At 35.8% G+C, this 17,672-nt stretch overlaps 2 protein-coding genes across 4 annotated transcripts in view; one reads left to right on the top strand and one right to left on the bottom strand.

The window, feature by feature from the left end:
• Sec24AB (Protein transport protein Sec24AB) overlaps positions 1-7,124 on the bottom strand; it is a 290,512-nt gene extending 283,388 nt beyond the window's left edge. For 2 of the 3 annotated variants that reach the window (XM_090404311.1, XM_090404313.1), the window contains exon 1: positions 7,000-7,124. The gene's annotated coding sequence lies outside the window, so the exon portion shown is untranslated. The other variant, XM_090404312.1, reaches the window with a different exon arrangement.
• Positions 7,125-8,963: 1,839 nt separating this feature from the next.
• On the top strand, positions 8,964-9,377 carry LOC150099560 (protein ZBED8L-like). Its single transcript, XM_090403458.1, has one exon. The coding sequence runs from the start codon at positions 8,964-8,966 to the stop codon at positions 9,375-9,377; it is 414 nt and encodes a 137-aa protein (XP_090259584.1).
• Positions 9,378-17,672: the final 8,295 nt, after the last annotated feature.

Raw genomic sequence — 17,672 nt, 5'->3', positions numbered from 1 at the left:
AATTTATTATAGTCTTACCAAGTGAAAAATAAACTTTCAACATCTTTCTCTAAATCCAGAGTAATTTAATAAAAAGGTGGTACACCTTTTGGCAACTCCTATAGGTAAAGATGACCTCGCCTGGAATCTCCACTTCTGGCCTGGCTCCCACTGAAGAGACCTCAATAAAGGTCAAAACTAGTCTGGCTAGTGGCCCTTCCCTTAATGCATAACATTATACATATCTGCAAGGAGATGTGTTTTGCATTATGGGAGATACAGATAGGAGTAATGTTAGCTTGGTCCACCTTTGCTACGAGTTGCCCAGTGTTGTACTACCTTACCCCAGTCCTGAAGATATTTTCAGGCACAAACTTTGTTTGCTCCCACTTGGATAAAGGATTAAACTAAATTTATTATAGTCTAACCAAGTGAAAAATAAACAACTTTCAACGTCTTTGAGTGCCGTATCACACGACAGTTCAATTACAGATTCAATATCTGAATTCGGCAATTCTGTCTCAGATTCTACGTTCACTGTAAAAGGGTTCCTTATCCGTGCTTTGTTGGGGGGAAATATTCCTTCAGACTTGCCTGCAGTCCTAGCATATGTTCCTTGATAACATATGCTAGGACTGCATGATCCGGCATGGAACTCATATTATATTATACTCTTTTTGTAATTCTGTTAGCTTTTTAAAAGATTTATAATTCCCTGCTTCCACACGATGGGACCACAAATTGAGTTTTTTTGTTGCAGCTTCCACTTTCTCTTGCACTTTAAATATAGTTACATTGCTACCTTGTAATGTCAGATTTAAATTATTCAAAAAATCAAAAATATCACAAAGGTAGGCAACCTTGTTTAACCAACTGACATCATGAAAACTTTGAATTCGAATATTACATCCTTAGTCATTGGAGGATATTGGTCTAAGAGCATTAAAACTTCATCCTTCATTTCAATAAGTCTTCTTAAAACATTCCCTCTTGACAGCCATCGCACCTCACAGTGTAAAAGAAGATGTTCATGTTAACTCCCCATTTCTTTGCCCAACGCAGAGAATATACTTTATTTGTTTTTATTAATTTTTATTTATAAAGAAATCTATTGGCTTATTACTATAGTTGAGATGTTTCAATTCCAAATGTCCCTTCAACTTTGAAGGTCTCATGGATTCGTTTGAAAGTGCCGCACAACAAATAACACACAACGTTTTTGTCATCAGCACACTTGATGAAACCAAATTGTATGTAACCCTCAGAATACTGTCGGGTCCAGTACATCTTTTTTGTAAGATTAGTAGACAACACATCATGCGACTGTTTGTTAGTGCTATTCTCAGAACTCCTGCCTGGATGCACGTCATGCAATTGTTCATTGGTGCTAATCAAAGAGTTTGTAACGAGCACATTGTTTGTTTTTTTATTACTCATTTATCCATCGTTAAATGGGTAATGGCAAGCGAGATGAAGAAAGAATGAAATAAACTATTTAGAAACAATTATAATAATTATTGTTGTTCAGCTGAACCTACCGGGCAAGGTACACGTAATCAGCAAATACAAAAAAAAAATAAGCTCTCTCTCAATGCTTAACTCAAACTGAACAAACAGAGCGAGTACGTGGCAGTCGAGTAAAACAAACGCCAGACCGCCAAACGATTCGGCTGGTGACGTGGTTGCCACCGTGCAGCCTCGCCATTAGTTGAGCTACTTTACCGCGAACAAAGAGACTGTGAAAGTGACGTGGATGGAGCATGTCTTTCGTCTCTATTAATTAAATTATTTATTCATTAGTCCCGATTAAACACTATTTACTTGTATTTTAGAGTTTCGTGAAAAAAAGAAAACCCAAAAACGAAACACTTAGGTTTTTGAGGAGTTTTTTTAGGCAACCAGGCATTTAGGTTTCGTGACCCACTATTTGGGAAACACTGACTTAGATGTCAATGAAAGAATGATAGATCATAAAATGCAGAAATTTGGTTAATAAAATTGTCTTCTTTAATTCTTCAATTATTTGAACTTATTGTTTAAATATCAGAAACCCTCACTTTATTATTTAAAACTTCAATAACATTGTTCATAACTTAGTTTAATGTGGAAAAAAGAACTTTTCAAGACTCCCAGGGATGAGAAACTTTTTCTTCCATTACATGAAAATGTCAAATAATTTTTTTTATCCTAATAATTAACATGATCCTACTTGCATAAAAAAGCAAAAATATTAAGTCTAGATGTGTGTACTAGAATTAAAGCCTTCATTCCCCAAAATTCTACCCAAAATCTCCAACCACTATCCACACCTTGGTTATTCAAGAATGTCAAGGTAGTTGAAGAAAAAAACATACCACAGGTGGTTCAAGAACTTCAGCTTCAAACTCAAAATGTACTACAGCTTGCAGCAACTGTAAAACTGTCAAGAAACACAAATATGATTTGAAAGTATCAAATTCTGAAAACATGTCTCCTGTTCAGGCAGCAGTCAATCCCTTGCCAAGCAATTAAAAACAACTTCTACACATCCACAATCCCTGCTCTCATTTGGACCATCATACCAACAATCAAAGTTAAGATGGACTTCCTTGCATTATTGTTCTTTTTCAACTGCTGTAGAGATGACGGTGACAATTCTTCAACATTTGGCAACATCGTTCCTTGCATCCTTTAGTTGTGTGGTAGAAGAAATCAGAAGAATCCTTAACAGCTTGGATGCCAACAGGTCTTCTCATCCTGTTGGAAGCTATTCTACTGCACTAAAAACATACCAGAATTAACATCTGTCCTATCTTTCCTAATTGTGCTACAAATACAGCACATATGAAATAAAAAACATTTTTTCTAAGAAATCAGTAGTAGTGGCTGCATAAATCTAATGAAATGCAATACAATACCTTGCTGACATCTGTGACCCCTTCCCCGTAACTTATTTTGGATTAAAATATTCTACAGGCCAATTACTTATGGCTGAAATCCTACTGAATTAAAAATGGATAATTTCTCATTGACACTGCCTCTAGAAGGAACATTGTCCTGGAGGCAGTGTCCATTTTCCTCTACCTCAGTAGAAGGAACATTTCAAAGATCTTCGTGACTGGAACACAACTGTTATGCATTTCTCAACTACATTCAAGGATGACTTCAATTCTCTACCCTCTTTTGCCTAAACCAATATTAGGTTTGAATGCTTGTAATTAGTCAAAGCAACTAATGCTACGAGGCAAGTATACTGTGTGTTAATTGCATATGTTCCTTTGGTGAGCATCTACTTTGTGAGATAAAAAAATCTCACACATTACAACACAAAATACCTGCTGACTTAAAAGATGCTCTGATTGTGACCATCTTAAAAAATAATAAAATAAAAGGGAGAGGGTAATAAGTCAGATTGTGGCAAGGATATTTCTTTATTATCTATTGCTGAAAAGATCTTTCCTTGCATTCCTGCTAATGTTTTTTTTTTTTTTGAATTGGAGAACCCATCCATAAGAGATTGGTCAACCTAATGTATGCTAATATGTGGACTGGAAATTACTCTGTTCTCTTACCAAAAAACACTTTCAGAATCAGTGCAGTTTCAGACAATCGAGTGAAACAATTAACATGATATTCGCTGCATGTCAACTTCAAGTGAAATATCACGAACAAAATCTGCCACTTTCTGTGGCCTTTATTGATCTAACCAAAGACTTGCTGTCAAACTGAAATTCTCGGGAAAATTCTATCAGATTACCACTGCCCAACTAAATTTGTTTTGAGATGACTACATGACAACCACGCCAGCATAATTAGCAATGACCATTCAGGAGACCCATTTGCAGTGAAAACAGACATAAAGAAAGGTTTTTCTTAGCACTTATATTAACTACTCTCATTACAATTGTTCATATTCATATCTCATTGCTAAACTTCACCATAAGATGAAATAACCTGATGAAAGATAAGTTTGTTAATTTTAATAGACTCCAATAAACAACCAGCCAAAATGTCACTTATGGAATTCTGTTATGCTGATATCATTTTTCCCACCTTCTGAAAATAAACTTCAAATCAACCTTGACTTCAGAAGCCTGGAAATGCAATCTATTTCCCTTAACTTGGAAGGGATTTCTCAGCAAATACCAACACTGATGAAATAAGGTCTGTTTAAAATATACACATGAATACCTTTACATGTTTGAGGAAATGAGTCTTATGACCAGGGCATCCATACTGCAACCCAACTTTTGGTTTATAGAGCTGCTGTCACCAACTCTACTGTATGATGGAAAAATGTGGACTGCATACTGTGAAAAAATAAAACCAACATTATCTTGTAACATGCAACAGAAAGATAGATGCACCAACATGCATCAGTGTATTATTGATTGAAGTTAGTTGCAAGAGTACCCAAGCAATGATTTCCACCACCTTCACATGACTGGTCACGTCATTCATATTCCAGATATCTGCTTCCAATACAGATCTTTTCAGAACTAAAGAAGGACTAAAGAAGCTGCAGCATAGCAATGCTATGGCATTTAGGCAGTTGCCAAGGGAGTTTGTGTCTGAATATTTTATCAATTATGAAATTGTCACACTAAAAAAAAAAAAAAAAACATGCATGGCTACAAATTTTCCAAGGCTGCCAAAAAAAAAAAAATAGCTATGCTACTCCAAACAACTAAAGAAGATCAAACCAATGCTTCATGGATAATAGCAAGAGGAATATGAAGAAATGTTGAATGAACCAAAACAAATTAAAAGCTCTAACTTTAGATCAGCCAAAATGATAACTGTTAGTGTCTACAGAATCCCAGCAGTTTGAAATTGTGTAACATGCCACGTCACCACTGCAGATGACAATATGCATCTTCATTAGCATAATCAGCTACCCCTGGACTCATGAGTAGATCAACCTTTCAGGAAACAATTATTCTCATTCACAAGTAGCTGCCAAATGATGATTCAGCAACAATACAGATTCAGCCTACACCCTGAGAACTAGTTCAATACACATAATACATGAATTTTATATAATACAAAATACATGAACACAGAAAATGTAACACTGCCAATTGTGCACTCTGGTCTCATTGCTTTGTTAGTCATATGACAAACCCTAAACACATCCATCAGTTCCATCAGTGTATGTCTGATTTTGAATTCAGTACTAAGCATTACTTTATCTAACCTAGCATGTCACATAGTTATAGTTAGCCTTTATTACTATCTTTATCAACTTTTACAACAAATGTTTTCTCAATAGGATTGCATACTTTAAGGTACATTCCTGACAGATGTCTAACTGCTGCTGCTGATAAACAAGCAATATACCTATGGAATCTTGCTACTCTACATAATATTGATGACAAACCAGTTTTTTCAAATAAAATTTGTACAACACAGCAACTCCTTACATTTAAAAAATTACAGGCACCTTTTATCTTGGATTTGAATGTTTTAAATGTCTTCTATATGTCACAAACCTTTAAGCCATCATTTTTTGTTTTGCACATGATTTCAGATGGAGAAGTTGCTGGCAAGACCTCCATAGGACAACTTAGATAATCAGTTAAAATATCACTGGCCTTTTATTTTCATTTATTTATTTTTGAGAACAAAACAAAAAAAGTAACATGTTAATGCACAAAAACAATTCTTCCAGGACAAATAAAATTCAAAATGATTTCTGCAAGGGAAAATGGCAGCATGTAATCAGATGTATTAATGAAACTCATTAATAAATCATAACAACATGAACTTAATTCCTATGATGTGCTAAAATTCACAAGGAAAAGTTTTTGCAATTAGTGCCAAATGTATTTTTAGGAGAAAACTTATCGCAATTAACCTATGTCTAAAAAAAAAAAAAATGGTAGATCAAGGGGAAAAAAACGGATATATTTGCATGTTTTCTGCAATGAATATTGGTCAATGATTAATCACTATGGATATCGATGAGTCTTATGACTCCATTTTAAAACGTTTAAAATGTTTTCCCGTTGCGAGTAATTTTGTAGCAATTGACTAAAGTTGTGACAATTATACTGACACTAATTTTTCAGAAAATAATTATTAGAGAATCGAATGGAAGTTGTATATCTTGTCTATAAGTTGTAATCACTATGGATATCGATGAGTCTTATGACTCCATTTTAAAACGTTTAAAATGTTTTCCCGTTGCGAGTAATTTTGTAGCAATTGACTAAAGTTGTGACAATTATACTGACACTAATTTTTCAGAAAATAATTATTAGAGAATCGAAAGGAAGTTGTATATAAAAATGTTTTTATCCTGTTGCAAACAATGACAAGTAAATAATACACTGAATTATTATTTTTTATTATATATAGGCCTCACCAGGGAGTCGAGGGAATTCATCGAGGAAGGGTACTGGAAAGTGTATTGACTTGGTGCCTATCATATCGCTCCTTAAAAAACATCCACCAAAGAGGAACTCACAATGTGTTCTGGTCCTCCCATTAGGTCATTTGTAAATAAATGCTATTTGCAAATGACATTAAAAAAAAAAAAAAATTCTGAAAATGAAAATAAGTAACAGGTCAATTCTTTCCTGTATAGTTACATTAGGGGGTGCGTGAGGCTCTGGCTAACAAAAATAAGCAGATGTTATATATCACTTATGGTTAGAGTGGTCAGCAAGTACTGAAATTTTAATATTTAAAAAAATAAAAATATCATCTCAACAGACTGAGAGTCGCAAATTACCTTTCAAGAAGAAATCAAGCACACTGACATCAATATGGATGGCAATAAATCCAGTCTGCTAAGCTGAGAACAAAGAAATTTGGTTCAAAAGTGCAAAAAAATATAGCAAACCTCTATATCTGATATATATACAGATCATTATGTAGCACAACACGTCTTAGGCCTAGTCAAGACATGCTAGTTGTTCGTACGACCTTCACACTTCTTACGAAAATTAAAATAAATCAAATTAATTTTCGCTAAATGATACAACTTGCACATATAGCAAAGGGTGAACATATGAGCATCTTTAAGTAGTTACTTACAAGTATATTGGAAGAAATCAAAACTACGATGGTAAAAAAACAACATCAAGCCATCCAAAGTACTACTCGCCACACTTCGTTAAAAACAGTCAGCGAATTGATGACGTTACTCTTTCCTAGAGGCAGTACTAAAGTAAATTACGCTTGCGTACTATGACTGACGTGGCAAGTACCCAGTATACTGTTCGTAATGATGTCTTCGATGTCTACTGTTTGTAATAATGTCTTCAATGTGTTTTTGAATCAAATGCATTGTCTTGCAATTGCTATTTTAGGATATGTAAAACTATGAAAGAATTAGAACTATGTCAATTCAATAATCGCATACGATTTAAATGCAGTAAACAGAGACCACTAAAAATAATAATAAATAAAAATTAAGCATGATTGCAACTTATTGTTAAATCCTTTAAGTACTAAACTTTCTATACGAGTTTGGTTTAGTTTGGAGGAATATTGTTTTTACAGTCCCATGAGAGCAGATCAAAGGTCGTTATTTATCTCATAAGGAAGAATGACTCACAAGTTGATGCACAAAAATGCAAAAAGGTTTACTTTATCCTACTTCCTTTAACAAACCTTTCTTAATATCTATTAGTGTGAGATATAAAATCTTTGATCTTCCAAATAAAAAAGACCAAAAAAATTCATTGCTCCTTAAATCATTCCTTATTTACGAATTAATAATATGATCTGCAGGGCCGTCGCCAGATTAGATCGCACCCTGAGGCAAACAATTAGGTAAATATTGCCCTGATGGATCATAAGACAAAAATATAAGAAAATCTCCAAATGCTATTTTGTTTTTATTACAAGAGAAACATTAATGCAAAACGATTACATAATAATATTAATTAAATGTTTGCTCTACTGGGATATCGCACAATAAAACTATTTATAAGCTCTTTTAAATTTAAATTATAAGCTATGTCCGTCTCTATCGATATAGTTGCTAGACTAACCAATCTTTCTTGGGTTACTGCTGTTCGCAAATAATTTTTAATCAGTTTAAGCTTGAAAAAACTTCTTTCCGCACTTGCTAAGCTAACAGGAATTGTTAGCGTAGCGACGGCGTCTATAGTAATATGGCTGAACGAGTGCCCTTATTAAGCCGGCCGTGAGGCAGGCTGCCTCTATGCTACACCCTGTCGACTGATGATTCGTACATAACCATAGCACTTCTTCATGAGAAGAGCGTATTACGTTTTATTGTTGTGTTTGTTGTTTGTCCATAGTGCTCATGTCATGCACAGGCAAAGGTAATTAATTAATTATAAAAGGTATGCAGCAATGAAACTGTTCTGGACTGTTTATGAAGATGTGGACTTTATAAACTAACAGTAGGCTCTGAACTATTCAATTAAATTGAACAGCTACTATAGCAGGGGTTCCCAACCTGGGATACCCGTACCCCCAGGGGGTATGGAGAATAACAGGTAAATAAGTATATTATGCTATTAATATATTCCAAAAATAGTTATGTTATCAACATTTCTGGGCTATTTTATGTTGGTACTATCTGTCAGCCACACCAGCAACATTTCACCTCTTTTTTGGGACACAGACACAGTGAGGTTGCATAGACTTTTCCCTCACTGCAGGGTCCGATTACTCAAAATGCCCTGTTAAGATTCAAGATAGCTAGTGAAATTGCCAAATACCATTATCAAATAATACAATTTGTGATCGGATTCGAGAAATGTACAGGTAGTGGAGGAAATCAAGAAAAGTCCTGCAAGAATTAGCTTACAGTTGGATGAATCAACTGATGTCTCTAACTGCACACAGCTTCTTGTTTTTACTAGATATATACATCAGAATGAAATAAAAGAGGAATTTCTTTTTTGTAAACCCTTGAAAGAAACAAAGGCAGTGGAGATTATGAATTTGGTGAATGATTTTTTTTTTCAAATGGCCTTTCATGGGAATTAGTAGAATCCATTTGTACTGATGGTTCTCCCGCTATGTTAGGGGAAAAATCAGGTTTCACCGCTTTAGTTAAAGAAATCAACCCAAATATTTTTACATGCCATTGCATCCTTCACCGGTATGCTTTAGCATCTAAAACACTTCCACATAATTTGAAAGCCATTTTTGTTGTTGTTGTTCAAGCTGTGAATTTTATCAAAGCATTGAATCACCGTGTGTTTAAATCTTTGTGTGAAGAGGTTGGAGCAGATCATATCGTACTGAGGCTTCATACAGAAGTACGATGGTTATCCAGAGGAAATGTTTCAGGAAGGGTTTTTGAACTTAGAAATTTAATTGAAATTTTTTTAGTCGAAAAAGAATCTGCTTTTGCTTCATATTTCAAAGATCCAAACTTTGAGATTTCTCTGGCTTATCTTTCTGATGTATTTGGAATTCTTAATCTGTGAACATTTCACTGCAAGGTACAAATGTCATTCTCGAGAAGGCTGAAGAAAAGATACAATCGTTTCAAGAAAAATTTTAAAAATTGACTCTCTGGGGAAGAAGGGTGGAGTTAGGTAACTTTGCCAATTTCAAATGTCTCGATGAAATCACTTCAGATCCGGCATATGAACTAAAACAGGAAGTTCGTGATAGCATTATATTGCATTTAAAAACTTTGAAAGAGACAGTTGCAAGAATAATTCCTCCTGACCAAATGAATGAAGTTTGGATATGTAACCCTATTCATATTGATTTTGAAAAAATCAGTGACAACGACCCAGTGAAAGATGAGCTAACTGATTCCGCAATAACAAGAAACTCCGAATTGAATTCCAACAATAAAGTTACAACATTTTTTGTGTACACTTGGAGAAGCATATCCCATTATCACCAAAATTGCTAACATGGCTATAATTCCATTTATAACAACTTATCTATGTGAATCAGGATTCTCAGTTCTGTTTTCAATCAAGTCCAAAACAAGAAACAAAATGGAACCCGAACATGATATGCAGGTATCTATTTCAAAAACTGTACCAAGAATAAAACTGTTGGTGGATAAGAAACAATATCAAGGGTCTCACTAGTCGATTTTACTGCAGTTTAATAAAGATTTTACAATTTTATGATAATGTAATAATTTATTTACCGAATAAAGCTTTTATGAAAACTTAATTACTGTTTATTTCTTATATTCTTTGAATATACTATAGGAATAATGTAACTTAAAGTGAGTGAGTGTTCAGGATGAGTACTGGTGCTTCTTATATGCTCTTGGTAATAATACTAATAATAATTATTTGAGAGTTTTTATCAGTAAATATATGCAGAAGTTCTTGAATATCATTCTTAACATGGAGTAATTTTAACACACACACACACACACATCAGCACACAGAACATGCGTTTCACTGAACTTCTTTTTTTTTTAGTAGTACTACTAGGGGCAGCAATTCTGATGTTCGTCCCAAGTGCCGAATTGCCAATATTGAGGGAAGTAGATGAGGGAACAGAAGTGCAGAATCAAATTCTATAGCCTATGTTCAGGAAAATAAATAAATAAATGGTATGATGTCTCTTAATTGCCAAAAGGAGAAAGTGGAGGCTCTTTTTAGCCCTAACTAACCTTAGAAAATCAGCGAGATCAGTATACATCCATAGTCAATAATAAAAACTGAGCCCATGACTGCTGATGATTTTAGAGGGATTGAAAGATCACAAGACTGCAACAGACAACTGGCGCAATCTTGTGATCCTACACCCTAATATTCGTATTGCTCTCTGATTCCACGTTGACTTTTTTCCGAAAGGTGGAAATAAGAAGTATTTTTCTTGCAGGAAAATGACTGTGCCAAAGATCGACTAATTTGGGAAACGACACAAAAAAAGTATAATACGGTTCTCTGATCAGCGACTAGAATACTACTTCAAAAAGTTTCTCTTCTTGAAATCTAGGATTGTGACATGACACAAAAAAACAACTTGCCAAAGGGCTACACAAACAACATTAGAAGATATTAATTTGAAAACTAGCATATAAAACTTTAATATTGTCACTTGTTTCTCATTGATGCGAAACCTATTATTTGTGGTGAAGGCAGAGGATGTCAGCTTTGGAAAGGAAAATCATTACACTTCCTGAATTGTAAACCAAAAAAAAAAAAAAAACAAGATAGGACGAAATGGAGGTGAGGAATCCAGGAGATCAAGGCTCAGCTTGGTCTTTGCAACCATAGGAAGAAAAGAAAGAAAATATCCAAATATCCTTTTGTTATATCTTCTGGGTGATATCGCAGTTATAGTTTCTTCTGAGTAACAGGAATTGGAATGGATTATAACTGGCAAGTATATTATCGTATCTTTTAATTGAAACAGATGAATTTATGCATTTCACTGAACATTCAACTTTAAATACACTGTTAATGTAAGTATTAGGAACGTGAAATTTTCACCTGCAAACGCCTTGGGCTACAACCATATTTTTTTCCACTCTAGACATACTTGACACCCTTTTAGATGTTCTGTTGAGTTGTGATAGGAACTCTGTATAGGCAATCAAACATTTCCACATTATGTCTCTCAAACTATTGTAAAGTTTGCATCTTTGAATTCAGTTCTTTGTATTGACAACTTTTCATAGTGTTTTATCGGCCATCGTAATCCAAATCGACTGTCGAATGTATCGTTAATTTCGCAAATGTTTAGAGACGGGTAATTCTGAGAATGAACAATGTTGTTAGGTTGTAGAGTCATTGAGTTCCTGGAAAGATGAGAACACATGGTTATAATCCATACCAAAAGGAGACGGGAGAGGCTCTGCGATTAGTATGAGCCTTAGGGCTGAAGTTCCAACCATGATACTCAAGTCAGAAAAACTCGGAATGTCAAAATCTCGAACACAAGATCGTCACGATTTTGCTCAGAATATACATATATAATTAAAGAACGTTAATGCCTAGAAGATCAGAGATACCAAAATAGAAAACCTATTTATTATTTGAAGACACAATGAGTTTCGTTTTCTAAGAAGAAGACTTCATCGGGTTCATAACTTCAACGCCGAAAGCTTCGCATCATTTCTTAATTACGTAAACGTGTTCGCTTTCTCCTCAGTGAAGAAGAACAGATCACGAAAGAACTACAATTTCTTCTTACAGCCTTCCATAAAAACAGTTGTCCCAAACAGACTGTTCATAAACTACTATTTAATCCATCTGCTCACTGTACAGAAGACACTACTGATGTAAAAGGCTTAATAACTCTACCATATATCACCTTCGTTTCACAAAAGTTAGCTAAAAGTTTCAAGAAATTTAAACCCGCACTTCTTTTACTTCTGTATCTAAACTCCGTTCCTTACTGGATACACCTAAACCGAAACATGACAGTGTAGTAAAGTATTCAGGAGTTTGTCATCTTTGGTGTAACTACATTGTGCCCTATTTTGGTCAGACGAAGAAATCCATCGAGTTGCGTATGGAAGAACATGTTATGGCAAAATTAGAACCAGCTCACTATCTAATCACGTTCTTAATTCTGCTCACCTTAATGATGAAGGTTCTGTTCCTCCTCTAGTGATCTGGAACAAATCAGAAAACATTTTTAGAAGCTATGATGACCTGGAGAGAAGAATTGTGGAATCGACAAACTTGTCTTCAATCCGGTCCATCGTAATACGAACTTTAGCTATAACCTAACTGACTGTCACTTTTCAGCTCCAGCTTTGGGACATACGAGATCGTGCACTAGTCAACGTGTACAACAATACTATGGCATCCAGAACACCTTCAAATGTCAGCGATACGTTTCAGTTTAATTTATAGCTGTTGTTCTCTTGCAATGTATATTTTTGTATGTCTCTTTGCATGTTATGTACCCGATGAAGTCTTCTGAGATTGCAAAAGTAGTTGTGCATTGAAATAATTTTTTTTTCTGTTAGTATTTCTGCCCTTCTAGTCATTCAATTTCTTTAATTGTGTCATATAGCCGAGCAAATCGGTTTCATCATTACACACACACACACACACACACACACACACACACTATATTGACAAAGATATCTAGAAGCCTTACGTGCCACGCAAATTTCTGATCCTACCATACACTGCATAAGTCTGGTAATAAAAGATAGTATGTGCACCATATTTGGCAGTGTACTCGATGTCAAGTTGCAATTCAGCTGAAATGACAAACTCCCAACGTGGGATGGTAGTTAGGTGTCACACTGATCTTTCTGTCCGTGACATTTCTACCCATCTCAGTATCCCAAAATCCGCCGTTGCTTGTCATCCGTATATGGAAAGTTGATGGTATTACTTCATCAGAAAAACGCCCTGGAACCACTGACACTCACTCACCGAAATCGATGAGTTCTGTCTCGGAATGTTCGAGCACCCCGCACGTCATGAGCGGCGTACTTCGCAGTCAACATGGAAAAAGCTGCAGGGACATTGCTCAGCACTAGAAATGTTCGCAGAGTCGCATGCCTTAGGTTACCACGGCAGAGCTGCTGAGAATAAGTCACACATCGCTGTCCCTTCAATGCCAAACCGATGTTTGGACTGTAGAGCGACGGATCACGCTTCCAAATGTTTCACTCTGATGGTCTTCTTCTGATCTGGAGAATATCCAGGGAGCTGTTCAGAAAGGACTGCATCATTCTAAATGTAAAGTATGGTGGAGGCTCGGTAAGTAATAGTATGGGAGGTGTTTCGATTGAATGTGGCTTGGTCCATTGATATACGTGCCCAAAACCATGACGTCTAAAGGCTACCTAGACATCCTGGACAACTTCATGCTTACGACGCTGTAGAAGTACTTCGGGAACAACCCTTGCATGTTTCAGCATGACAATGCTCCATGCTGTATTGAACTGGCCGGCTCAGAGTACAGACCTCAATCCCCATCGAACATCTTATGAATTAGAATGCGGAATTCGCTCCAGACCACAGCGGACATCATCAGCATCAACAATGTGGGTAGCTTTACGCGAGTAATAGAAGAATATTCCTGTTGCGGCGTATCAAAATTGATTGAAAGCTTGCCTCGAAAGGTATTTGCTCTCATTCATGCCAAAAGGTGATCCTTCTACTAGAAATGCAATTAAAATGTATTTATTTTTTTGACCACAGCTAGGTGTCCAAATACTTTTGTCAACATAGTGTATATTGTGCTGCTACAGAAGTTCCTGAGACCAGTAAAACGTGGTAGAATTTTTCCATTGGCATGCGGAATCCGCGCTGATTAATTATTCTTTAGCATTCCTAATAAAGCAACCAGACTGCTCGCCTGATCACATCGTTAAGAAGAGCTTTTCAGAAGTCTTTCATCACTTGATTGTGCCTAATCGCTCGAAAAGAGATCGGTGGAATCAATGAGTATGTGTGCATTTCTCCAACGAATTTGAACCAATGGGAATAGAAGACGACTTTACTGACATATCTCAGCTACATTGGTCCTGATCATGCACCATCCTCGAGGCTTAAGGCAGACTCTCTGTTGAAAGAAGTAGTGTGCAGTTTTAAGATGTATGGTCTATGCAATTATACCACAATTTGCAATGTTTATAATTATTCCAGAATTAATAAAAACAATTAGAAGTACTAGGCTTTGGAATTGTTAACGAGAGAGAATTGAACACTCTCTCAGTAAGAAATCAGTAATCTCAGTAAGAAATTACTGATCCAATCTCAATAAGAGATTGGGATCAGTCTTAGGTGTAATTAAATGTGTTTAAACGTGTACATATATCGACTAAATCTTTTATTAATTGTCAAGTATTTTTATAGCAGAAATTATTTAACAGAATTAAAATATTCTGTTAAATAATTTCTGAGATACATAAGCAGTCAAACAGCCTTATAACGCAAAGACTATGTTGAGGGAGAATGGAAAGCACTTTTATGCCATGTCTCAATAGCACGTGAAGTATGATATAAGGCGTGTCCTTGCTGATAGACATATGGATCTGTTCTGTAAAAGTACATAAGATAGGAATAATTGTATTATACAGAAGTAATGCATATCTGTCAGTATTCTTCCTTTCATACACTACAACCAAATGTCTGAGTTCATACCAAAAAAAAAGTCAGAACCTTATATTTGTACTTCTACCATCGAACTTTGTGGCGTAGTATAATTCTTCATTCCATACTCACATCACAGACTTCTGAATAAACTATCCGGTGTTTCAAGAATCTATGTTGACAGCCTCAAAAATATTCTGATTATATAGAAACAATGGATAGTAAAGATCGAAAATTATTTCAAAGCCGAACATAAGGCAAAATTTTACGCTTCAATACCACAGCTATCCAACATCAGAGAGTTGTATTTTAGTGAACTCTCGGTCGGTGGGTATTAGTAATTATTATTATAATTACTAATACTCCTCCAGGGAGACCAAAGACTTATCGAGGGAGAGTGTACCAACAGCATCGAACAATTAATTCCCTTCCAACCACTAACCGCGCTCAATCTTGTTTAACTTTTTTCGTGAGCCATTAGTAGCAGAGGCTCTACCAATCGACCATCCTTTGCTGGCTATCAAAGAAAGAGCCATACGGCTTCATTTTGGTGATGTAAATTATATCGAGAAAACCAACTGGTTCTAAATGGGCATCAGACAAGTGCATTCGTTATTAAACATACTAATAAAAGGCGAATATATGGACGCTTGGACAGCGCTCATGTGATTTAATTATTGCAAGTTAAGGCAACTCCGATGCTGAAGATTATATTCTAATAAACTCTGTAATCAAAATTTCGAAACTTTCGAAGTTTTTATATATATTCGGCTCTGAAATAATGTTGAATCTTTAATAGCCACTATTTCTATATCATTTACATCACAGTATGGCTCTTTCTTTGATATAATGCTAACACTGCCATTGGGTTAGATGGCATATCGGCCCATGTGTTACGAGAATGTGCAAAAGAATTAGCAACTCCTCTAACCAGAATGTTAATTTAAGCCTCAGTTCTGGTAAAGTGCCAATAGAGTGGAAAGAGGGGAAAATAATTCCATTGCACAAGGGAGGCTCTAGGACTGAGGTTACAAATTATAGACCAATCAATATATCTGGAGTGGTGGTTAAGATTTTGGAGAAATTGGTTAAAATTAGAATTCAGGACTGGGTGGACAACAATATGATACTTTATAAGGGACAACATGGTTTTGTGAAGGGTAGGTCTTGCCTAAGTAATCTGCTTACTTTCTATAATAAAGTAACAGTGGAGTTGGATAAAGGAAATCCTTACTCAGTGATACTGCTTGACAAAGGCTTTTGACAGGATTCCACATGGAACTCTGTTACATAAATTAGAGCAAATGGGTTTGGATCCGAAGATGGTGATTTGCATTAAAGGATGGCTGGTGGACAGATATCAAAGAGTGGTTTACGGAGGAGCTGAGTCCAGGAAAAGGCAAGTGACTAGTGGTGTACCTCAGGGCTCAGTTCTTGGTATCTCTATTGTTTAATTTGTACATCAATGATATTGGAAATACCTTGAATGGAAATATCCACTTGTTTGCTGATGATGCAAAATTGGGAAGAGCGATAATCAATTCAAATGATGTGGATATTTTACAGGATGACTTAAATAGGCTGACGGTATGGACTGAGGTAAATGGCTGTCAGTTCAACGTGGCTAAGTGTAAGGTGATGCACTTCGGGAGGATGACATCGCATGCTGTTTACTATATTAACGGAACTGAACTACAGGAAGTTGATGCGACAAGAGACTTGGGAGTTATTGTGGACAGAGAACTTAAGTTTAAAAGGCATATTGCAAAGATTGCCAAAACATCACATCAAATTACATGGTTGTTGAGGAACACACTAACAAGCAAGGATAGGGATGTTATTGGTCCACTCTATAAGGCATTAATAAGGCCGCATTTGGACTATTGTGCACAGATCTGGTCGCCAGGATTTCTTGGTGATGTGGAAGTGGTGGAGAGGATTCAGAGGCGGGTTACAAAGATTGTTGCAGGTCTGTGGGATGTTCCCTATGAAGATAGATTGATGATCTGTGAGCTCCAAAAACTAGCTGATAGACGTAGGAGAGGAGATATGATAGAGTATTTAAATTGTTAAAGGGATTTTACAGGATTAATACTGATGATATTCTTAAGACCAGTGCAGGATGTGAGAGAACGAGGGGCCATCCCTGGAGATTGTGTAAGAGTGTGGTTAACAAGGGTGTTAGGACTAGATTTTTTACTTGGAGGGTTGTGAATGGGTGGAATGCTTTGCCAGAGGTGGTTGTGAATGCTTCAACTGTGAATAAATTTAAGGAGAGGTATGACAGGTATTGTGTAAATAATGGTTAGTGTGTCAATGTCGGGTCTCCCGCGATGAGTCTTTTGACTCCATGGAGACACCGTTAAAATAATAATAATAATAATAATAATAATAATAATAATAATAATAATAATAATAATATTCTGGTTAATTTGGGTGTGATTATTTTTAATAATGGCCAAAACAACTAAGGCTACATCCAATGCACTATGTCTCTTAGTTGTGTTCATCTGGCTAGCTTGCCTATTTTGGGGATAAAAAAAAAACTCTTATAATATTGTATTATTACACACCAATGTGTAATAATACGTGCTACACTAAGTCTTCAAACCTGGATCTCCATCCCTTTGCGTCTCCTACCATGGATGCCATAAATTGTTCCGACTATAAACTTGTGAAACACTTCACCTTCGAACTCAGTAAGCTGAGTTCGAAGGTGAAATATACGAAGAA

This window comes from Typopeltis vanoorti, chromosome 14, assembly GCF_054136105.1.
Source record: "Typopeltis vanoorti isolate ZY-2024b chromosome 14, IOZ_Tvanoo_1.0, whole genome shotgun sequence".
NCBI classification, from domain to species: Eukaryota; Metazoa; Arthropoda; class Arachnida; order Uropygi; family Thelyphonidae; genus Typopeltis; species Typopeltis vanoorti.
The sequence above is the reverse complement of the archived record's forward strand: the minus strand, read 5'-3'. Positions and strand labels throughout refer to the sequence as shown.